The 23,945-nt window shown below is 42.7% G+C and overlaps 2 protein-coding genes across 23 annotated transcripts; one reads left to right on the top strand and one right to left on the bottom strand.

The window, feature by feature from the left end:
* Nucleotides 1–1,141: 1,141 nt before the first annotated feature.
* On the bottom strand, nucleotides 1,142–17,714 carry LOC6542983 (multidrug resistance-associated protein 1). Of its 19 annotated transcripts, none has more exons than XM_015159451.2 (13): nucleotides 17,398–17,714; nucleotides 13,943–14,068; nucleotides 12,359–13,870; nucleotides 12,072–12,209; nucleotides 11,507–11,653; nucleotides 10,635–10,719; nucleotides 9,755–10,574; nucleotides 9,299–9,669; nucleotides 3,584–3,804; nucleotides 3,018–3,235; nucleotides 2,439–2,945; nucleotides 2,001–2,382; nucleotides 1,142–1,939 (listed from the first exon to the last, which is right to left on the bottom strand). In XM_015159451.2, exons 2-13 carry the CDS (start codon nucleotides 13,994–13,996, stop codon nucleotides 1,748–1,750), a joined length of 4,647 nt encoding a protein of 1,548 aa, XP_015014937.1. In that variant the 5' UTR covers nucleotides 13,997–14,068; nucleotides 17,398–17,714; the 3' UTR covers nucleotides 1,142–1,747. The 19 variants fall into 19 exon arrangements, 18 of the variants coding, with proteins under 18 accessions (XP_015014937.1, XP_026834846.1, XP_015014939.1 ...); XM_026979045.1 differs by lacking the exon at nucleotides 3,584–3,804 and adding an exon at nucleotides 5,550–5,773; XM_015159453.2 differs by lacking the exon at nucleotides 3,584–3,804 and adding an exon at nucleotides 7,211–7,431.
* LOC6542625 (PIH1 domain-containing protein 1) lies at nucleotides 14,566–23,682 on the top strand. Of its 4 annotated transcripts, none has more exons than XM_026979061.1 (6): nucleotides 14,566–14,670; nucleotides 15,007–15,078; nucleotides 15,155–15,266; nucleotides 18,576–20,981; nucleotides 21,397–22,265; nucleotides 22,365–22,531. In XM_026979061.1, the coding sequence occupies exons 2-6, from the start codon at nucleotides 15,010–15,012 to the stop codon at nucleotides 22,422–22,424; spliced, it is 3,516 nt and encodes a 1,171-aa protein (XP_026834862.1). In that variant the 5' UTR covers nucleotides 14,566–14,670; nucleotides 15,007–15,009; the 3' UTR covers nucleotides 22,425–22,531. The 4 variants fall into 4 exon arrangements, with proteins under 4 accessions (XP_026834862.1, XP_026834861.1, XP_015014437.1 ...); XM_026979060.1 differs by having other exon boundaries at nucleotides 14,670–14,708; nucleotides 14,821–15,078; XM_015158951.2 differs by lacking the exons at nucleotides 14,566–14,670; nucleotides 18,576–20,981; nucleotides 21,397–22,265; nucleotides 22,365–22,531 and adding exons at nucleotides 22,626–23,266; nucleotides 23,347–23,490; nucleotides 23,552–23,682 and having other exon boundaries at nucleotides 14,701–15,078.
* The last annotated feature ends 263 nt before the right edge of the window (nucleotides 23,683–23,945 follow it).

Here is a 23,945-nt window from a genome sequence, read left to right on the forward strand (position 1 = left end):
CCTAAGCTGCAAATAAAAACAGGGTACAATCAAAGACACTAGAATAATAAGATGCGTCGCCATACGATTTTTTCGCACACGATTTTTTCGGGCTGGCTCTAGAATTTTTGTTCAAGAGCCAGAGAGAGAGAATACATACATACGTACATACATACATACATACATACATACATACATACATACATACGTACACACATACATACATACATACATACTTACATACACACATACATACATACATACATATATACATACATACATACCTACATGCATACATACATGCATACATACATGCATACATACATGCATACATACATCCATACATACATATATATATATATATATACATATATATATACATATATACACTACACATACACTACACTCACTGCTCGACCGGTAAGATAGATTACTTGAACTATTTTGCGACTCTAAATTAGAAGACTAAGGCATGTCTTCACTAGAACTAGTTGGGAATTATAGGGCTACAAGAAAATATGTTCCCTAAACAAAAATCTATATTATTTGTTCTCTGGCAATCGAGTACAAAGTACTCGTTAGTAAAAAGTAAAAAGGTCATATAAATATACGACCCCATTACAATTATAATGTCCACCCCGTGGTGTTCCCTGGGTACCAAAAAATACATATATTACAGGTAATTAATAATAAAAATATTTATATGTAAACGGTAGCTAATTCGAGCGGCGATTTTAACTAAAGAATATTTAAACATCTTCTTAAAAAAAAATAATAGTCACGGCATCAATTTTTGAATAATATTTAGCTCATATTACAACGAAATTGACCAAAACATTAATCAAATTCGTTTCTTAGATCAAAATTGATTTCGGACCGAAAATCGTTTTCTAGCACAACTTTTTTATGGCCAATTATGGCCGTTACGCATCTTATTATTCTAGTGTCTTTGGTACAATGCTATAGTCGAGTTCCCCGGCTATTAAATACCCGTTACTCAGCTAGTGGAAGTGCAAACTTCAACATTTTCCTGGAATATCGGTAGAAATTGGCAAAAAAGTAATAAATTGAAAAAAAGCGAATCTAGTATACCCTTTTACTCTACGAGCAACGGGTATATCACACAAAGTAAATTTTTATTTGTATAATAAAAAAGCACATCTAAATTTAATTCGCATTTTGTTGGGCGTTTATTTTTGATTTAAGTATACATTCTACAAAAGTTTTAATAAATTGATTTAACTACATTGACCATTTTTCTCACTGATTTTATCAGTTGAAGGCAAAAATTCTTGAGAGAGTTTAAGTAGTATCTCAATCTTCTGTTTTGTTAATTTAAGTACATACAATAATTATGTGGCATACATAAGAGTTATTTTTTCTTTCTGGGCTTATGCTCCATCTCGCTTATACCGGTTCATGTTGCATAGAAAACTAAGTACAATAGACAATAGAAAAATACACTTGACTATGTAAATACATATACATATTAAAAACGAACATAGCGTAACCGACGAAGGCGCAACTGGCTTGAATTATTTCGCTTAGTCTAATGAACATTTAGTTGGTATTTGCTAATTTCTTCCGCTTATTGTTCCTTTGTTGTGTAAGCTTTGTTTTTCTCATAGTTATTTGTTCTAGCCATGAGGTAGAGCTGTCAGTGCCAATGGCTTAAAGCTACTGTTGAATGATTTTCCTAGTGGTTTTTGTTGGCGGAAACACTCCTTCGTTTGAGTTTCGTGGAGTTTCAATTTGACATTCATGGATCTTAAACTAGGTTGGCGTCCTTGGCCATGCTATAGAAGGCCGATTTGGGATTGTCCAGGAGCTCCGTGGGCGAGGCAAACTCGGTGATCTGGCCCTTGTCCAGCACGATTACCTTGTCCGAATCCAAAATTGTGTTCAAGCGATGAGCAATTGTGAGAACAGTGCATTCCTTGAACTCCGTTCGGATGGTTTTCTATAAAAAAAAATATATTCATGTAATATTGTAAAAATGTATACAAGTTAATAGCGCCCACCTGAATCAAATCATCTGTTTCCAGATCCACAGCGGCGGTGGCTTCGTCCAGCACCAGGACCTTGGTCTTACGCAGCAGAGCACGCGCCAAACAAACCAACTGGCGCTGTCCCACGGACAGATTCTCACCACCCTCGGCAATCTCGTGGTTCAGACCAGCTGCCAAACTTTTCACAAAGGACTTCAGATGGGACAGCTCCAAGGCCTTCCATATTTCGTCATCGGTTTTGATTTCAAAGGGATCCAAGTTGATGCGCAGCGAACCAGAGAAGAGCACTGGATCCTGGGGGATAATTGTCAGGCGGGAACGCAACATGTGCAGACCCATTGAGGCAATGTCCACACCATCGATGGAGATGCGACCACCGGCAGCTTCAATTATTCTGAATGCAAATCAAGAATTAATGGTGACCTTAAATCATTTATTTATCTTGCTTACCTGAACAAGGCCAATGTGAGACTGGATTTACCGGCACCCGTGCGACCAACGATGCCAACCTTCTCGCCACCCTTGATATTGAAACTAACACCGCGCAGCACCAGGTCCAAGCCTTCGCGATAGCGCACCTGGAAGTTCTGGAACTCAACGCGTCCCTCCTGCGGCCAGTTCTTCGGCTTGTTCTTGTCCTGCTCCAGCTCCCAGGGAGCCTCCTGCTTGGTCTCGCCGTACTCCTTGATGCGCTCCACGGACACGATATTCGTCTCAATGTCGGATGACATGCGCACCAACCAGTTGAGGGTTTGGGTCACCTGCAGGGCGTAGCTTACCGACAGGCCCACCAGGCCGGGATTGGTTTGTCCTCCCAGGACGGCGAAGAGCGATGCGAACAGAATAATCAGATTGCCCACCATCTCCAAACGAATGGCCAGCCATCGGTTGGCAATCACGGACGGGTATTTGCAAACCTGGTTCTTGTCCACCTTGGCATCGGATTCCTCAATAAAACTGAAGCAATTAAGTAAATTGGAATCTTTAGACATTTTTGCTTTATTTTACAAATGATATCCAAATACATACCGATCACCCACATTGTAGGCACGAATAGTCGATGCTCCGGTGACAGTTTCGCTGAAGTGCGAGTAGATTGGTGACCGGGAGACGGATTCCAGACGCATCAGCTGCCGCGAAGTAGCCACGTAGAAGCGCTGGGCGAAGTAGTACAGGAAGGCGATGGGCACGATCACGGCCAGGAAAATCGGCGTGGACAGACTAATAACCACAATGGTAGCCAGAACCTAACCAATAGCAATATAGCAATGTAAGTAAGTGCTGTCCAGGTAAACAGAAAATATGTCATACGTGCGGGAAAATGCCGGGTGTTAATAGGAAAATCAAGATGAGTAGAAATTTATAATGAATTTCCCTTTGTTTTGGATCAAACGCTCAAACTCAATGACATCGCATATAAGGGATGGGATATAGAGACGGAGAAGCCATGAGGCGCCGCCATAAGGATATTAATCTGGTCTAGTTAGTCGTTTTATATGCACAGGGTTAAAATGTCACTGAGATTTCTTTCGATGTGTGTACACGTTTTGTAGCAATTTGAAGACGGTTCCTAGTGCAAAGTGCTGTGAAATTACCTCGTATGCACACCAAATGCAATCATTAATGACCTGCGGCATATTCTGGTCGACCGTTTCAACGTCTTTCGAGAATCGAGACAAGATGCGACCCACCGGCGTCGTATCGAACATGGTCATTGGTGCTCTCAGCACATTTTCGAGGAGCATCGAGTGCAGGACTCTTGCGGCATGCAAACTACCCAATGCCGGAGCCAGGTCCGATAAGAATGACGTGATACCTGCGATTAGGCAATTCAGTATGGATGAAGAGTTAAATTTCTCATCGATGGGCATAGCAATAGTCAACCAGCTGAATTCGATGCTCGAGAGGGGCTCTTCGAGTAGGAAAATCGTATAGAGGTTGGCCTGCCGATTCCACAAAGGAATACGTGGTTGGCTCACTCTACAACTTAACAAATGCACCGAACCTAAATCATTTTACTCGATTCAATTGATCCAATTTGGAAATTGGTAGGAGTATTCAAGTATTGAAAACTTAGAGAAGAGTATTTTGGTAACTTTTCTGCAGATTTTTTAACTTAAGATATAGATTTTGCGAAATACATCTTTATTGCGGTTAAGGTTGCCAAATTAAAATTGTTAAATATTTATGTTTTGCAAATAATGATATAAAATGCAGTAATTTGTTTAGTTTTTCGAGTTTTTTGCCCTCAAGATACGATTCCAAAAAAGGGGAGACAACCACAGGAATCTTAAGTTAGAGTGAATGAGATTGCGAGATTACAACATGCGCCCGCCCCGTAGATTCGAATACTTATTTACATACTACGCTCTAGGGATGCGGGTTGCCAGGGGGCTCCAAATTGCTACGGGCTGAGAGTTTTTACAATGATACTTGTTAGTCGGTATTAGTTAGAAAATGGTTCTTTAATTGTCGGTTAGTCACAGCGAACGTACCCGGAATATTTGCGAGTTAAACACGCGTATTAGTTCTGGCAATACCACATCCAACTTGTAAATATCGTTTGCCAAACGATCGAGAATTCGTGCCCGGGGCTTTAAGTCGAAAAACGCTTGTGGGGCATGCAAAATGTGGCCGAATAGCTGGATAAATATTTTCCGGGTCCCAATCAGGGCACCCAGGTAAACGATTACCACACTGCCTATATAGCTGCAGACTTGGGATTTCAAACGGAATTTATCCTTATAAGATCGGAACGTAACTTACTTAAAAGATTCGCTAGTCTATTTTTGAACGACTGAATACAAGATTTGGGACAAAGGTTAGGAGACAAACTATTATTAAGCCTAGGTTAGGGTTTCTTGGGACAATACAAATGAAACAAAGCTGCTGCTAAAAAACAATTCTAACGATATTTTTAAAATCGCTAAAAAAATGTTTGGACTTTGAAACAATACTGAAACTATAATAACATTCATAACCCACTACTGGTTTCGATGCTTTACTATTATAATTGCATTTACAAAAAAGTTAATATTGGTAAAAAAAAAGATGTCAAAGGTATAACCATGCTCGCTTGAACTCCACTTTAAGGGATTACCTGAAATGCCGTGCTCATGACCATTCTTATATTAAGCGGCATTACCAAGTCCAAACAATTGACATCGCTTGAGCAGCGATCCAAAATCCGACCCTTGGGCGTGGTATCGAAAAACTCGGAGGGACAATGCATGATGTTGTTAAAGAGTCGATGGAAAACTCTGGATGAGGCGTGTAGGGTGGCTGTGAAAAGTGATATGGCGGCGCCGTAATTGCAAAGACCTAGCTTGATTTGATGCGGTTTGGAGAAATAGAGAAAGAGATCAAATGAGATATGGAGATATTTCAAATGCTAGAGATATGTATGAAAACGTGGGCAAAATCTTTCTACAACGAAAGTTCTGCAGGTACAAACCGTAACTCTTTAAGGGCTACAAATCAAAAGTTATCAATCAATAATAACAATAAAGGGGGGAGGAGAAATATACTGTAAAAAATGAGCGAAATCAATTATGCAAATACCATAAAGATAAAGGTCATAAAGGAATCCATGGTGGCGGGCAACTCTTCGTCGACAACATCCATATCGCCGCTGAAGCTGTTCAAGAGTCGCCCGATCGGAGTGATGTCGAAGAAGCGGCACACGGAGCCTCGGATTATGACGGCCAGCAGCTCATTGTGGATGGTCTTTGCCGCCTGGAAGCCGCCCAGGTAGACGATGACCACCGCAAAGTAGGCTAGCACACCTGGTACAATCGGAAATGTGGAAGAGCGGAACAGGTGTGCCCGTGAGCACTCGGTGAGTGTCTGGAATACTCGATTCGCATGGATGGCTGACTAAATGAGGCGATCTTCTAAGTGGGTCGTTCAACCAAAGCATAACATCAGCTCCCACTTATAAAGAAACCTTAACACTTAGGGCTCTGAGACCAGTACATCTGCAGAGTGTTTTGTGACCATAGTCCCTGATTAAGAATGGGCTTAAGCCTAAGTGGTTTGAGTTCCCCTTTCGGGCATTCGCACACGCAACTCGCACATCCAAAGAATGGGTATTCTGTTTGATGAGTCTTATATTAAGAAGAGCTTTGATCCAAAATAAAAGGCAATACATTTTGCAAGGCACTAGTGAAATCTAGCATAACGCTTAAATGTCTGAGTGGTGAAAGGTGGGGTTTATGATAGTTTGTTCGATAGTGAAACTTGGGAAAAGAATGCGATAAAGTGAGAGTTATAGATGTTGCAGGGGATTTAACAGAATGCAGGTTGAACGAAAATTAGTAAATTGAAAGAATAGTGCGAAAGTGCAGTTTTCATAGTTAGTAGTATGCAAGCTTTTGTTAGGTTTCTGGCTTGGGATCTAAGCTTCTCCACATTCCATCGGGCAATGGAGGAGGTTAAAGGGTCAATCTTTACCGCGAAACATGTGTTTAACAACTGTACTGTTATCCCGGGCAGTACAGTGTCAACCGTATCGACATCTTTCGAGTACCGACTCAGAATGCGACCTAATGGCGTCGTGTCGAACAGTTCCATCGGCCATTTGAGGCCTGTGTTCAGCAGCTTGTTGAATACATTCATTGAGGAATGGAGTCCTCCGATGGCCAAGGCGAGACCCGATAAATATTTGGCTAGCACTGTATGTAACGTACATAAATCGGTTTAGGTGCTAGGCATTACAATTAGGTGTTAGGGGAAACTAACTTTCTAAATTGAACTTAAGATTCCACTGATCATGCTTCTAGAATTTGTTGGTTCTGTAAGCCCCCCTACAAAGTTAGTGTTCATATTTACATATAAATACACAACATAGATCGTTGGAGTTAGTGCCACATAGCATGAGGATAAGACTTCTTATTGGGAGAGTGCCAATTGAAACCAGTTAGTGTGCATCATCGATTCAGTCTAAGGAGAAGGGTATAAGGAAACACTGCAGTAGATTCTTAACAATAAGTGCAACAAACTATCACATTCCCAACGATTTCCTTCAACCATATCTAACGAAAAGCTTGGGATTCAGATTCTTGCAAGCAGCGTTTTTTACAATAAATTTAGAAAAGATAATTGTACTACTCAGCCGATTCGGAAATCTGTCCTTGGAACTAATCCGACTTATATTGCTCATGAAGGAAATGATGATATTCAACTATTGAAGTCTTGAAACGCCCGCCTTAATAGACATTTACCGCAAACGCTTGACTGATGACCATGCGCCAAAGCATCGGCAGGACATTGTCGATGGTATCGACGTCCTTTGAGAAGCGATTGACAAGGCGGCCTAGGGGCGTGGTATCAAACAGTTCCATGGGCCATCGGAATACATATGACAGGAGCGTCTCGTGCATCAGCTTGGAGCAGTAGATGCATCCAAGGGCCAGCGTGAGAGAACAAAAGAGGTATGAGGTAACTGGAAAGTTCAATTAAACATGTGTTTTACACATTGTTTTTATTAATTTTCATTGAATTGCTAGGCAAAAGCGTGGACAAAACATTCTAAAAGAACTGCACTCAGATCTGAGCTGAGTATGGGCGATGGCGATTTGTTTCGGACATGTACTTTTTTGGGATAATTACCGCATACAATTGCATAATGATGAACCGAAAACTGAATGGCAGAATATTGTCAATTGTATCTACGTCCTTGGAAAAACGGTTCACAATGCGACCCTGAGGTGTGATGTCGAACTTTTCCATAGGCCAACGCAAAGTGCCATAGAGCAGCACGTTGTGCATGTACCGGGCGCTAAAAACGCAACCCAATGAGAGGATCAGGTCGGATAGGTACGCTGAAACAACTTCGAAGAGAGCGACAGTACGGGTATACCGATTAGTGACCAGAACCTCTTGCCCACCGACGAAGTTTACTCAGTCGTGCTCTCATTTTAACTGCCTCATACTTCAAACATCAAATAAATCATTAATTGTTCCTAGTTACTATAAATATCAATTAAGTAAAGATAGTTCTTTGCAAAGCGTAAGAAGAAAATGGTCAATAAGAGATGGCTTCATTAAAATAAAGAGCACGAAGGAGTATTATTAGATATTAATGGTAGTGCATGATAAGCCGATCCATGATATATAGAATGATCCGATATTCCTGATAGATAAAATATGGCCGTGCATGGATCCACTCCAATCAATTACCATATATGCCTGACCCATGACGACACGAATGTTGAATGGCAGCACATTATCGATTGTATCGATATCTTTCGAGAAGCGATTGACAATCCTTCCCAGTGGCGTCGTGTCGAAGAGCTCCATTGGCCAGCGGAGATTGTAGTATAGAAGGGTCTGATGTAACAAGTGCGAGCACTTGAGACAACCCAATGAGATGGCGAGGGATGCGAAGAAGTTCGTAGCGACTAGAATTCGATATTTATTCGATTTTTTCGATTTTTGCCAATCATTAAAGATTAGTTTTGATTAGGTAGGGTCGGAAGGTATTCACAAATTATTGGTGAATAGGTTTATTTACTATGCAACACATTTACGCACACAGACATACACACACAAAAGGAGAACCGTTAGTAAAGTGATTTGACTATTATGTTCAAAATCGATAAACCAAAATCGATTTTCAAAACATTTTTGTGTGGAAATAATATTAATAGCATTTATTAATATGAAAAGCCTTTCGTGTTCAGTTTGCCAAGCGTGCAGCCATATAAGAACTAATTTGTTCGCGGTGTTGTTAGTGCTTTTGGATTTGTGTGCATTTTCGTAATTTTGTGTAGAAAGCCGAAGATAGTGTTAGCTAGTTAGGTACTTTAACCGGGACTGAAGGTTATTCAAACCGCCTACTGGTAGCTGAGCAGCATGTGTTCTCTTGGCGCCAAAGGAAGGAAGCAGTTAAGTAAGCAAAACATAAATGAAATCCCCCAACCAAACATAGAATACATCGAAATTAAATAAATGTAAAAAATATGGTTTCATAAATTTAAAACATTTGTTAATGCACTGATACTTTTAAAGTAGTGCATTATGTTCTTTTATTAGCTAAAGATCTTTGTATTACCTCACACCATTTGCTTTAATATTTTGAAACCATTTTTTTACGAGTTAAGTAAAAACAAATATAAGAAATAAAAAAACATAAATATAAAGGGCATAAAATAGCAGCAAAACTAATGCAGTTAATAAAATACAGTTAAAATATACATTTATAACAAAACAAACTTAAAATAAAACAACCAAATGGACAAAACGAACATGAAACAAGCATAACTTCAAACGAAGAATTTCAAAAGTAAATCGAATCACAGCGGACTTACCTTGGCCAAATCCGAAGGCACCATAAACACCCAGATACATGTCCCTGAGGCCAGTGTCGTTGGCGACATTTTGATCGTTCGCCCATTGAGTCAGCCACAGATTCGAGCCGATTTGGAAAGCTTGGAATACAAAGTTGAGTACCAATGTGGCAACCGATAGGAAGATGCCAACACTCTTGATGTAGTGCTTGTACACTGCGAACTCCACGCCACCAGTCTGCGATTTCTCAGTTTCAATCAGTTTGCCCTGTACCTCCTGCTTCTTTTTCAGGGAAGCGGCAGAGGCAACGGAATCGTGGGAGTCTTGTCGCTTTGTTCGCCGGCGGAGACTTCCTCCTCCGCCCATCAAACTATCAGCAGATGTAACCGAACTAAAAAAGAGAGTTCATTTAGAAAGTCAAATAGTTTTAAAATAAATAATGTTTACTTCATAGTCCTTTATGAAGATGTACTCACATGGAATCGGACAAGCTTTCCGTGCGCGCCAACTTAATGGCCTTTTCGACAGTGCCTAACAGCTCAGGGACATCTCCGGTGCTGGAGATCTGACGCTTGATCTGGTTAAGCTCCTCCTCCTCTTCGTTGCCATCCTGCAGATGCTGGATAATGAAGTCGGCGAAGGCGCCCTTGTTTTTGACCAGTTGGTCGAATGTACCGCTTTCGCTAATTTCGCCCATTTTCATCACATAGATGCTGTCCACCTGGGGCAGAAAAGTGACGCCGTGGGTGACCAGCACGCGGGATTTCCGTGCCAGTATACCCTTGGGTCCGATAACCTCCTCAAAGATGTGCTTGCCCACATGTGAGTCCACGGCGCTCAGAGGATCATCCAGCAGATACAGATCGGCATCGCTGTACACAGCACGGGCCAACGAGATGCGCTGCTTCTGGCCACCTGATAAATTAATGCCTTTCTCACCGATTTCCGTGAGATCTCCAGCCGACAGGATGTCGATATCGGCACGCAGGGCACAGGCGTCGATAACCTTGTTGTAGCGCTTTCGGTCGTACGTCTGACCAAACAGGATGTTGTCCCTCACCGTCGCATTCTGAATCCAAGCCTGCTGCGGTACATAGGCCAACTTGCCCACAGTGTTGACAACGCCCGCAAGTTTCTCCATTTCACCGAGGAAAGCCTGCACTACAGACGACTTGCCGGAACCGACCGTGCCAACCAGGGCCACCAGGCTGTTCTTCTTCACCTCGATATTAATATTGCGCAGCGTGATCTCATCGCCCCAAGAGAACTCGCCATTCTCAATGCTCATAGGGTGGGCTGTTTGTATACAAAATATATTAAGGTAAAGATCTTCACAAATTTCTTGAATGTCCTTACGTTTGGAGGAGTCGTGGAGAACGCTGTTGGGATCCAGTTCCTCACTGTTCAGAAACTTATTGATACGATTCACGGAAACTTGCGTCTATTCGTTCGCACATGCAATATGGGATATCAGTTAAAATTGTTTTGCAAAATATACTTTGTTTGCATACACAAAATATGTTAGTAATAGGTTTGGGAAAGGAAAAATAATGTGGATATGGGGAAAATGTATATATCCGAAACTGAATGAATAAGGAACATCCTCGGATCTCCGAGGATTTCATATACCCCTGCAGAACGAACAAAGTGTCGACGGTTCGGCTATGAGAAATGGTATTAAGTTAATCATTTTTCAAAAAGATTACTTAAAAAAACATATACATAAATGTATTGCATTGCAACAACAAACTGATTATTGATCCCATTGTTCTTTCAGACAAATTTCCTTGACATCGTTATAATTGTAATTAAATCCCCCTTAAATGCCCTCTGCAAGGGCATATTGAAACCCAAACAAATGGTTGCTACGGATGAAATAGGTAGCCCACCACCAGATATATGACAAATCGGAACTGGTTTGGTTCGGACAACTTTCAATCCCACATGAATGAAACGTTGAGTGTATAATTTTGGAATAAATGAGTGTAAGGATTTAGTGCTGGGTGGGGACTTTGGTTTGGGAGAATATAGTTCTGTGTAAGTTCGATTTGGCTAAAAAAGAATTCAAATTAAGTAAATAAACATAAATCACAATCACAAAACGGCACAAAATCGACGATCACAATGGGGCCGTGGATCGGCATAAGTAATAAGGGAAGTAGAATCCTCAGCCCCACTGTGATCGACTAGAGTGGTAGTATTTGGTATTGCAATCGGGCGTAACTTACTTGCACCAGGTTGGTGATCAGCATGGGCAACATTGTTAGCGGAAATCGTAGAATGTTGAATAATGATAATGAGACAAAGGTTTTGGTGGCATCAAGCACGTTATTTTCATCGATTAAAACGTAAGTGGCGAATGTAACTAATGAAACCTAAAAGATAATACACAATTTCGTTTAAGGCGTTGATAAAATGGTTGTTTTTGATCCTTGATCTGAAGTTGATGGATATAGGAGAGCGGAGGTGCACCATAGCCGAAGAGGTTGTTAATCCATCGCCATCGTGGGAGCCGTACCTCGGCTATGTCAACACTCAGCATGGGCAGGATGGTCAGCGGGAGTTTCATGAGGTCGAAGAGGGCGATTGAGACTAACACCTTCTCGACGCTCAGCTGATTCGCCTCGCTGGTCAGCACGTAAGTGGCGAACGTGACCAAGGAAACCTTTGTTTATTCGGACACGAAGTACATATATTTGCCAGATTAGTCCAATGCTACACGTCCAACTCATCTCAGTCAGCTGTAAAGAAATCTCGGAGGACTCAGAGCCCTGCTGGGCTGGCATATCTTACCAGGAAGGGGGCACAGGACCACAAAAACGAAGTTCCCGCGTTCAAATAGGCAGTGGATCGCAGCGTCGCAATCTCCTTGTCACGGATATCCAACACTTGCTTCTCGAAACTCGGTTCCCAGGCGTACAGCTTCAGCACCTATGCGGATTATAAAAACGGATTATAAAAACTTATTGGGGGACAAAGAATGCAGCATCGACTTCTGACAACAGTCAGCATGACAGAGGATAATTGTTGTACTTAAGAGATTAGGCTGCTACCTAATCCTTAGTCTTAAGACCCCTTACCTTAATGCCACTCAGTACTTCGTTCATCAACTTGACACGCTCATCTTTGTACTTCATCTGTCTGATCTGATAGGTCTTGATGCGACTGGCAATCACACCGTTCACAGGAATCAGGATAATCATCACAGCCAAACCGGCCAGCACAGAGGGTCCCAGTTGCTGCCAGAGGAAATACAGGGCCAGGGCGATCTGCAGGGGCGCGGACCAGATCATGTTCAGGTAGGTGGTCAGTTCCATGAATCGCTGGGCATCCACGGCCATCAGGTTGACGATCTCGCCCACGGTGGACTCCTTTTTGGTGGAGTTCGAAATGCGCAGGGCCTTGCGGTAGATGGCGTTGATTAAAGCTGTCCTGATTCGCAGGCCCACAATGAACATGCGGTGGAAGTACTGACCCAGAATAAAGGTCTGGGCAGCGGCCAAAACGAAAAGTAGGACAGCGTATAAGATACCCTTCCATTCGGGCTCGGCTTCTTGGGCCTCAACGAAGCTGATGATCAAACTCAGGACTTGGGGCTGGGCAAATGTGAGGACGTCGGTGAACAACTTCATCAGGGCGCCGAACAAAAAGACGCCTCCAAAGGACTTGTAAATTGGCGGCATAATACTGGCCATGCCTTTTTTCCGACCATTCTTCTCTCCATGAGGATTTTCAAAAGTCACATTGCCATTGCTAAACTGGGCCTTGGGTTCTACGCGGGCCTTGTTCCTGTAGTTCTTGCGCACGTTCTGGTTCCAGTGGTGGGCGAAGATGGGCATGACCTCGGAGCAGCTGTCCTGGGGCCTCAGGTCCCAAAGATCCTTCTCCTCCAGTGGGTTGCGATAGCCCTTGAGGGCCATTTTGTCGAACCACATATAGGTGATCCTGGAAAGGAAACTGGCTGACAGCTCGGGAATCTCGTTCTCACCCCTCTGGTACTTGGTCTGCCTGGGCAATCCGTCCGCAAAGCAGTTCAGGATCAGCATGATGCTGGTGAAGGTGAAGAAGATAAAGAAGCTAACGAACTGGTACTCCTCCCACGAAAAGTCCTGGTCCGAGGGCTGCTGCGAATCCAGAATCTTCTGTCGCTCCGAGTCCAGGCGAACTTCGGTGCGGCAGCGGGGAATCGACAGCACGGTAAGCAGGAACCAGAAGATGAACTGACACCCCGTGGTCTGCACGCCGTACTTCCGGTTCAACGGGATGAATATGAAGAGCAACAGGAAGGTGGCGAACTTGATGATGGGACCCCAGATATCCAGGTCGTAGAGGGGCAGCTCGGAGTCGCCGCCCTTCTTGATCAGGGCCATAATCAGGTCCAGGGCAGTGATCACCAGCAGACCCAGATTCACCAGCGCTTTGCTCACGTTCAGCTTGTTCCACGGTATATTCCTGTCCAGACTGGCCTTCAGGTAGTAGAAGTCAAAGATCACGAACACCCAGTAGAAGGCGCACGGTGTCCAGACCAGGGCCGTCTGCTCAAAGCACGGCGTGAAGTCCGGATCTTTGGTCCACCATGTCTCCGTCGCGTTCTGTTCGTTGGGCACACGGAAACCATACATTTACACATGCATTCGCATCGAACACCAAGCTCATCTACTCACCCAGAATGTGGATCCGCAGAATCTGTCCATCGGCGAGCTTGTATCCGTCGCCATGGTCACTCGTCTGCTCGGCAACCTCCTCCACGTGCAACTGGGCTATATAGACTATATCGGGCAATGTGGTAACTGTAAGGGCGACAGGGAAACAAACGGATCTATATTTTCTGGCCCACAGCTGTTCCTTCCCAAGCCGCACAACTACAACAACCGCTAATCGCGACAGTGGGAAGTTGTGTGCACCGAGACCTGGTATTTTCTGGTATTTCACGGCACAGTGGGTGTTGAATGGAAAGTATGCTTCTGATTAAATTGATGTAATGTTACTACATAAATTAGTAGGATTATAATTAATTGCGTGAGCATTCGCGTGACACGCGGAAATAAGCCACAATCGGAAGAGCATGAATTCAAATCAAATCTTTATTGAAGTTAGGGTTTTAACTTTATATAAAAAAATCTATAGAAATAAATCTCCTACATTCTTCTTTTATACTTTTACTGCCTCTAAGCACCCTGCACAGAAAAACCCCTCAATTCTAGTATTTTTAGAACATTCCATGGCATTCTTAGTATTTCCACGAAGGGTCACACTATCACAACGGATTTCATTTAAATTGAGTTGACAGCTCCGCTCTGGCAAATAAAAATTGTGTTTTTTGCTCGTCGCAAAACGAATAAATATCATTCGGATTCGATTAACTCAAAACTGGCTATTGAAATCGTGAAACATCGGAAGAGCATGAATTCAAATCAAATCTTTATTGAAGTTAGGGTTTTAACTTTATATAAAAAAATCTATAGAAATAAATCTCCTAAATTCTCCTTTTATACTTTTACTGTCTCTAAGCACCCTGCACAGAAAAACCCCTCAATTCTAGTATTTTTAGAACATTCCATGGCATTCTTAGTATTTCCACGAAGGGTCACACTATCACATCGGATTTCATTTAAATTGAGTTGACAGCTCCACTCTGGCAAATAAAAATTGTTTTTTGCTCGTCGCAAAACGAATAAATATCATTCGGATTCGATTAACTCAAAACTGGCTATTGAAATCGTGAAACAAAATGGCGCGTCGTTCCAATTTTATTGAAGGCAACGACAATTTTCGCGACCAGAACTTGCGATTTGTGAGGGTGAGCAAAACTTTGGAAATGCGACGTGAGGAACTCTCTTCGCCACTAAAGATGGACTTGTTTTTTTTAAATGCAGAACGAGTTCGAGGACAACATTAACCAGTTCTTCGGAGGTGCCAATCCGGAAGACAACGGCCCGCAGCAGAAGCCGCCGCCACGGGACTCTTTAATTGTCCAGCCGACCGCAGGTGAGTGGCGTCCATCGCAACAACCGGAGTTGCACATGGGCCGGAAATTACTGCCGGTGGCGCAGAGAATCCAGGCGATTCTAGCCGGTTAGTAGGCATGACTCTGAGTTGGTCTACATGGTCTACTTGGCACTTGTGTGCACAGTAATCTCTGCGATAAGCCTCTCGCGTCGACATCGATTTCGCGTAATCGTTCGGAATGGTACAGTGAACCCGCGATAAGGCGAACGGAGCACGTCATAGGGCAGATAAACATTAAACCTATGCTAATAACAGCCCGAGATACGGCCAAAAGTGTGTGTTTGCCATTTAAGTATTTCTATATACAAATTTAAAAGCCAATTACCAATATAAAGTTTAATTAACGGCTCTGAATTTATTAATTATCGCCGTGAGGTAGTTTTAATTTGACCATACTGTTTTTGTATATGCAATTTCACAAAATCAATTTAACTAAAGGTTATTAATTTGTATTAATGGATAATTTGGTCAAAACAAAACCATTATTTTGAGCAATTCATTTGTTTTTATGCATGCACTCTTCAATTCAAACCAATTATGCACATTGTTATTTGACGAACTATCCTATTATATCAAACGAGGGCTGGGAGGGTAGTTAGTATTGAGTTTGTAATCTAGCCATCGGTATTGTGTGCTACGGCAGAATTGTAGGTGTTTACATGTCCAGGGCCACTTGGAGGAAGGTCTCATGGCGCCCACTTGAAACGCCCAGCGATTGTTCATTGCCAATGACAAATGAGCGACAAAACGGGTTTTCCCGACCTCGAAGAAGAACTAACTTACACAAACATACAAAAAGAAAGACAAGACTCGAGCTAATCTTGACTGGAGCCGCAAAATTTCGTTTAAGGCTTTGGGCAAGTCACATTTTATGGGCGCCAAAAACTTGTTTGACCGTACACGCATGTGTTTTAAGCATTTGGCTTTAGATAAAATTCTAACACATCTGAAACGAGTATTTTCAGTTCGATATAATTAACGGAGAAACCTGTTCCCGCAGCGATTATATAAGAGCAACACAACGGGCCGACGAAAACCCCCTTACAAAACTAATATGCAATTGTACTAAAAGTGTGTTTTGCCTTTACACCAGCGCGAAATTTCTCTTCAAAAACAAAAACATCAAGTCACGATGAGCTGTCAAGCGAAATGGAATGGAGATCTCTTGACTGCCACAAAAAATCAAGGGAAAAACATGACTTTCTTGTGCAAAAACGCCTCTCTCTTCAAAACCTTAAACACAATTTGTTTGTTCTGGATCATGCCAGCCGGCATTAATTGTTTACGCCGCCAAAGAAGAGTGATTTGTTTACAAAGTATCAAAGACACTCCACACTTGATGTCTTTATAAGTATAGAAGAGTAGAGATAAGACTGACTGGCTGCATTTGGCCAAGTGCAAACTCTGAAAAAAGCAACTTCCCCGTGGCGAGAAGGCATTTTACTGACAGCTCCTTATCGGGGACCCCAGAACTGAACGTTATCGGGTGCCCCTACTAGAGGATTCTATTGTGTTTGTCGTTCCAGTTATGAATTGCACATTGTAATCCCTATATTGCTCCTTATCGCACAATAGTTTGCTCTACATGCTGCTGCTTCTCCACACATTCAGTCCGAGCTGATTACTATCGGGCTGGGAGAGAAGCTGTCGAAACTTTGGGCCGTAGACCATCTTTCAAGGCCTCTGACGTCAGTGGAGCCCACGAGGCAAATTACTACTGTGGCCGTGTAAAACGTATTCGTACGAACACAAAGACAGCCTTGCGCACTCGAATTTTACACTTTTTCTGTTATCAATTAAATAATTGCGGTGCGAGCATGACAAAACATTAATGGTTATTATCAAACAATTTTTAAAGTGAATCATTAATTTCTCGTTTTTTTGTCTTCGAGGAATGTTTGCGCGGGATTTTCTGGAGCCCTTCGAAAATTTCACAATTTCAGGCAAAGAATCTACACACAGATACACATCACATAGATACGAACGCACACTGGCACACTTGTTCCGCTTTGGCGGAATCCAACAACCACATATCGACATGGGAATCAAAAATGTACGGTGGTGGTGGTGTTGTTGGTATCGGTGGGACTAAAATGTCACTTATAATTACCTCTACGTAGAGAAAAACTCGCTGCGATTCAAACGATTCGGCTCTGATCGGAGTGAATAGAATCGAAACGAGCCGTAGCGGTTGGGATCGGATCGGTTTTTGGATGGAGGTCAGCGGCGAGCACTTCAAATCGACGGACAACCGGCTCGTAACGAGCAAAAAAGGCAACTGAATGCGAAGCGAGCGCTGCGAACAAACTTATTTGTTTTCCCTTTCCGTGCTCAAAAAAAAAATGAGATAATAGCTCCCACCTCGAAGAGCGTTGGAATTGGCTCTTTTTGTGTCGCTGGTCGCCCAATCAATTAAAACCCCATGCCGCTGAGGCCCGACTCTCCCATAATGCCGAGTTTGGTCAGAACAAAAACCCAGCTGAAAGATACTGACTCTCTTCCGCGGCTTTAAGTGCATGTTTTCCTACTCTGGTGAAATTATTCTGAACCGATCTAAACACGACGGACGACACTCTTAAACGTTTTGTTGTCCCAAGAGCAACAGAAGTTGGCCCAAATGATAACGATATCAACGGCAGTCGTACAATTGAGAGGAACTACTGGGTTTTTTGGCTGCGCAGGCTTCACGATTTTGGTATAAGCATGACCATACCTATTTAGTTTGTACGTGGTACTTCGCTTGATTATCAGTTTAATGTGTTTTGATGCCATAAATATATTTGTTATAAGCATACTTTTGCCCATGCAGTGCTCAGTAGTTTCTAGAGAACCGAAAGGATTCGATCTGAGTATCGAAATTACAAACAAAAATTTGTTAGAAATGCTAATCTAATCGATTTAAGCAAATGTTCAATTTAAAATATGAGATGGTTGCAGTGATAAATTTATAGATTGACAAAAAACATCAAGCTTAGTCAGCATTTTGTTAACGACCGAAAAGGCCATCAATGCAGTTAAAATTCACTTTTTTTACAATTACTCAAACCAATTAAACTTTGTAGATAAAAGGAAGTTAAAATAGTGGGAAAAAGTGCAAAATAAAGCAAATCGATTATATGTACATTAATAAAGTTAGTATATATATTTTAAGAGAGCACTGCAAATCAAGTTTATGCCGTCATGAGTAGATTAGATTGGAATTGGTGTGCTAAACGTGACCATAGCTCTAACCCAAAACGTGTCTGCTTTTCTAAATTTCAAATTTCATATGTGGTACCATGAAATTAGGAAGCAGCGAGCTGGACAATCGGCGCCAATTTCTCCGCGACCTGGGCGCCAGTCGGGTGTTGGCCAACGCCCTGGCACAGCGCACCTTCAATGTGCCCAAGTTCAACCTGCGCCAGTTCCAGCGCCAGAGGTTCCGCCTCAGCGTCGAGCTGGGCGACAGTCACCAGGATGTGGTGGACAAGGAGGTGCTTCGTGCCATCGAGGATGCGGTGGATGGCCACGACGAAGTCGAGTCGCGTCCACGCACTCCATCGCCCCCGCGGAACATTGATTGGCACTTTGCCAAGCGGGATAATTCGCCGGTGAGGAACGACCGATCACGCCCTAGGAATCGTCAAAGGGAGGAAAACTTCCCAGACCGGAGGGACAACAAGCGCGGAATCGTGGAACAGCGGGAGCCAATCAATAGGAATGCTGGGCCTGTAAATGCTCCGATCAATCGAAATCGGAATATTAATCGCAATAATCTTGCCGAGAATCCTACAGTCGAATTCAGTCGTAACAACCGTGGTGCAATCCAGCAGGATCCCAATCGCGGTAATCGTAATGCAAATGCGCAGGACATTAATCGAAATAGTCGGAATATGGACAGAACTGAATTTAATCGAAATAATCGCAACGCAAACGACCTAGAACCCAACCCGGATAATCGAAATGCAATTTTCAACAGAAATGAGAGTTCACGTCCTAATCCACAGGAATTCCGTGGTCCTAACAGAAATGCAAATCCCCAGGAATTCAATAGAAATACAAATGCCCAGGAATTCAAGCGCTCAAATAGAAATCAAAATCCACAGGATTTCAATCGCCCTATAAGAAATCAAAATCCCCAGGAGTTCAATCGCAATAATCGTAATGCCAATCCACAGGAATTCAATCGTAATATCCGTAATGCTAATGAGCAGAAATTTAATCACAATCGTTATGCAAGCAATGATGAATTCAATCGCAATAATCGTAATCGAAACAATGATGAATTCAATCGAAATAATCGTAATGCTAACAACAATGCATTCCCTCAGGGACCCAACCGTAATAACCGTCTTGCTAATGCACAATTCATTCGTAATACTTTTGAAGAGGAACCCAGCTTCAATAACCAACATGTTCAAGGACCAAATCACAACACCAACTATCGTGGTCAGGTGCCAAACAGAGTTCATCCCTCAAACTATGATCATTCCCAAGTAAACAACAATCGCAGGCCGGGTAATCAGAAATTCGTTCCTATTCAACAATCCAACTTGGATCGAAATGCTATGATCGATGACGACATACAGTTGCCCACAGATCGATTCCGTTCGCCTGAAGCCCACCCAAAACATGGGCCATATATTGATCAGGATCCAAGGACCAACCGTGGACCACAAACGGGTCGCAATTATCAGCGCATTGTGAATGACAATCAAATAATACTATGCCGTACCGACTGGACTAACTCAAACGAAGGGAGTCCAGATCACTATGGGCAAAACGAGTACGTACCCGATGAACGCGAGCTGCTTGAGGATGCACATTTCATGGACGACACAGATGAAGCAATTATGAATGATGATCATTCTGGAGAGGAGTACGAAACTTTTAGTAGCCCAGAAGAGCGCGAGTTCAATCGGCGTTCCAGGGGTAACCAACCCAACCACCGAGATCATAACATCGATGATCGTAATGCATATGGACGCAATCGCAACGATCGTAACTTCGAGGGCATTAGGCGCCAGTTCGATCGAGAACTCGATCGCCGCAACTTAAACGACGACTTCAATCAGCGAAACAACTCTTCGCGTGGCGGTGACATCCAACGCTTTCCCCGAAGGGAGGATGACACATTCCTAGACTCAAATAACCCTGATTTTCCGCCGAACTATCAACAAACTATTCGCCGTGGATCGGGTTCTGGAAATCGTTACCACGACTCCAGTTCTAACAGACCCATGGGTCCCAATCAAACCAGAGTTGGCCATTCCGGAGGTCCTATACAATACGGAACTAATTTGAACCCAAACAGATCCAGTCTAGATCGTAAAATGACTAAAAATATAAACCCTGGAAGGAAGCCACAAAGCAGATCGAGTTCATACATCAGTACTGGCGCTCCTAATCAACCCAGGTCAAATTCAATCACATCTCAAACTCGTGGTGGCAGCAATCCAAATCGATTGGCAAGTCAATATCGCAGTGCAACCTCACGGAATGTCAAATCGGGTGCTCCCAATCTAGGAAGCGCAAGTCCGAGCCTATCTCGATATGAAAATCCTGGCATTCCAAACCAAAATATCAAGAAGTCAGCGGTTCCACCCAACAAACCTATGATCACCAATCCTGGTGCATCCAAACTTGGCCAGCCGGTAATCAAACCGAAACCACAGGCAACTAAGAACAACGCGGCCATGGCGAAACCACGCGCTGGTAAGGGATAAGCTTTTAAATTCTTAATAAATTCCACATTTAATGCGAACCAATTACAGCTAGCTAAAGCTTTTTAATTGGTTTTAAATTCAAGAAATTGTTGCCCCATTTACTTAAAGCAACATTTGCAAGAACCTTGGAATGCAAACCCGTTCAAAAATATATTATTTTCAAGTATGACCTTAAAGGATCTTCCCGATTTCAAAATCAAACTACCTTAACGGAACCATCTTTCCCAAACTTTAAAAATTTTTAAAAGATCATTTTTGAAACACGTTTTCATGGATTACCAACACACTTGGTATAAAAACTGTACGTTATTCTTCGAGAAGCTGATTATAAAAGTCCTTTTGTATGGTTTGCATTCTTACATTTTCGGATATTCCCACAACAAAATACATGTTTAATTTTGCAGGGCAAAAAAGAAAAGCTGAGGCCACAAAGTTAGGGGCTAACAAAGCCGAGCCAAAACGCCAGAGAGCGGAAACAGATCGCAGCTTCATCATAGGCGGAATTAGCCTACCGTACATCAACAGCAATATCAAGCAGCTGCCACAACCGGAGGCGGAGTCGTACGCGGTGACCTTCTTCGAGCAAACGCCCATCTACAACACAAACATTTATGCCAATGACGATGGCGATGTTGATGAAGACGAAGATATGGACGAGGAGGACATGTCCGATGCTGAATCTCTGGACTCGGACCGGTCTGGTGTTCAGTCAAAAGTGAAAGGACGCAACTCCAAGAAGAAAATGAGCGCCCAGCTGCGCAAGGAGTGGACAAAAATCTATAGAACCAATAACTACAAGGACTGGCACGCCTGGTGGAGGGATTACAAGTGGTGCGGCAGCGAGATCAACAAAAAGCTGGACAAGTACGGAGACCGCAATCTGCGCCACCGCTTTGCTCCCATCGGCCCAAAAGGCTTGACCGAACAGGCGATCAATCAGATTTTCAAAGCGGGCTACATGGGTCTGGAGAAGAACACCTTCAGCCATTACCGCAACATGCGTTCGATTTTCCTTCTGATGAACGAAACGTTCCTCCAAAGTTTGTCTGATGAGCAAATGGAAAAGTTGCAGGACCTGATACGTGGCATACCAAATCACTTGTGGCTCTACAAGATCCGCAGCATGGTCTACCTTTGGGAAAGGTACCACGGCACTCTTAAAACCCAAGGGCCCAAAAATATCAAAAGCACTAAGGAAATTCAAACCATTGCGCGAAAATGGAAAAATCCAGTCTTTCACTGGTTAGCCAAGCAGGCCTTTGATGAGCTTAAGGTGAGAACAACATTTCCCACAGCTGAAAGCATCTGGAAACCTTAGAAAACCCATGTACTTTTATCTTCAACTGACAACAAACCTTATCTTTATTTATAGGCAATCAGCGAGATCGCGTGGCCGGATCATAATAAAATCTATCCCGGCTTGAAATCGTAATTAAATGCGCAACGTATTGCCAAATGACTTGTAGCTTGATGTGTTTTAGATTGTAAACGGAATAAAAGCCAAATAAAGCAAGGGTTTTTCTTCTGCAATGGACAATACGCTTGAATCACCTTCATATTTATTAGCAGCCAGAAACTTTGCAGATAACAAACAAATATAAGCTTGCTCACCTTTTCTTTTTTACCCCATTAGGAATCTGCGTGAAAAGCTTCAAGACAAATAGTGATGAGAAGTTCTTCATCAACGTGTGCCAGGCACCGGAAGTTCCAGCTCCGCAAGATGTCACCGAGGAGGAACTGATTGGCATACTCGAATCCACTACTCCCGGCTCGTTTCGAGTGCCCATGAGTATCTCAGAACCAAGACTCACTAAGGATCGTTCCGGTAAAACCGTCGATGTCTGCGATATCGCCGTGAACCCAAAGTTTCTGGTGAAGATCCAGAAGTCGCAGCTCTTCCAAAATTTCTTTATGCAAATTGTCGCTGAGGCAATGAGCGAAAAGTATAATGTTCAGCTCAACTTGGAAAAGACTTTAATTCTGAACAATCGCAAGTTCATTGGCACTTTGGTCACTCATCGTGTGCGCAACGATGATGTGAAAAGGGTCCAGCCTGTGTCCGGCGTACCGGCTGCTCTCAGCAACCAGGAAGAACCTGTGCCACCAGACAGCTCCGGGAAACTGGTGCAGGAGATCAACGACAAGGATGCAGCAGCCATAAGGGGGAGTCGACAACCAGCAGGCGTTGTTGAGGAGTTGCAGTACAAACTTTGCGCTCGAGTTCGTCAGGAGTCCGTTGATGAAATCCATGCTGAGATCTACTTACCGAACTTCGTAAGATTAAAGAGATGCCCATGCATCGTCTGTACGTTTAAACTCGATTTATGGAATGAAAAATACTATTTAATCCGCAGGTTTCCTCGCAGGAGTTCAGTCTCGTTGTTGGCGAGGATCGTATCGCAGTGGAGTCCCACAAACATGGCTATGTGTTCGACAAATTTGTCAACTACCGTCTGCAGCAGGAGCGGGCTCAAGCTCTTTTCGATAAGACCACCAAGGTGATGCGCCAAACCAAAAGTGGAGGATCTTAATTTTTAATTTCTGTTCTTTCTTCTTTAGATGCTTCAGGTTCGCATTCCTGTGTTCAGCAACTAAAAACAAAAAAAAAAAAATTTTAATCAATTCTTATGTTTGTCATAATGAATCATCGCCGCTGTGATAAAGTTAATAAAGGCACAAGTTTAAAAATAGTTTTCTTTTTCAATTTCATCACAAAATATCCCAGCTGATGGTTGGTAAAGAAAAGAAGCTTTATTGGACTTATTATACATTAAACTAATATCAAAAATGGAATTTAGAACAATTTTTGCTAAAGGTATTTTTTTAGAAGATGGTTCGATTTGTCCGATCGAACAAAACCGAAAACCCGTGTATGGAAAATCGAACATTCATTTGATGGAAAATCTACAAGCCGAAATTATATATGGATAAATTAAATAAATATTTAATGATA

Source organism: Drosophila erecta, unplaced genomic scaffold (assembly GCF_003286155.1).
Source record: "Drosophila erecta strain 14021-0224.00,06,07 unplaced genomic scaffold, DereRS2 tig00000055-arrow-pilon, whole genome shotgun sequence".
Lineage (NCBI taxonomy): Eukaryota > Metazoa > Arthropoda > Insecta > Diptera > Drosophilidae > Drosophila > Drosophila erecta.

What these genes read in the sequence shown, in the direction of transcription:
- LOC6542625 (XM_026979061.1), top strand. Translation starts at nt 15,010, where the DNA reads ATGGCGCGTCGTTCCAATTTTATTGAAGGCAACGACAATTTTCGCGAC. An exon ending in AGAACTTGCGATTTGTGAGG is followed by an intron (nt 15,079 to 15,154) that starts GTGAGCAAAACT and finishes TTTTAAATGCAG; the next exon opens with AACGAGTTCGAGGACAACAT. An exon ending in AATTGTCCAGCCGACCGCAG is followed by an intron (nt 15,267 to 18,575) that starts GTGAGTGGCGTC and finishes CCATGAAATTAG; the next exon opens with GAAGCAGCGAGCTGGACAAT.
- LOC6542983 (XM_026979045.1), bottom strand. Translation starts at nt 13,996, where the DNA reads ATGGCGACGGATACAAGCTCGCCGATGGACAGATTCTGCGGATCCACA. An exon ending in TCTGCGGATCCACATTCTGG is followed by an intron (nt 13,871 to 13,942) that starts GTGAGTAGATGA and finishes CCCAACGAACAG; the next exon opens with AACGCGACGGAGACATGGTG. An exon ending in AAGTACTGAGTGGCATTAAG is followed by an intron (nt 12,210 to 12,358) that starts GTAAGGGGTCTT and finishes TAATCCGCATAG; the next exon opens with GTGCTGAAGCTGTACGCCTG.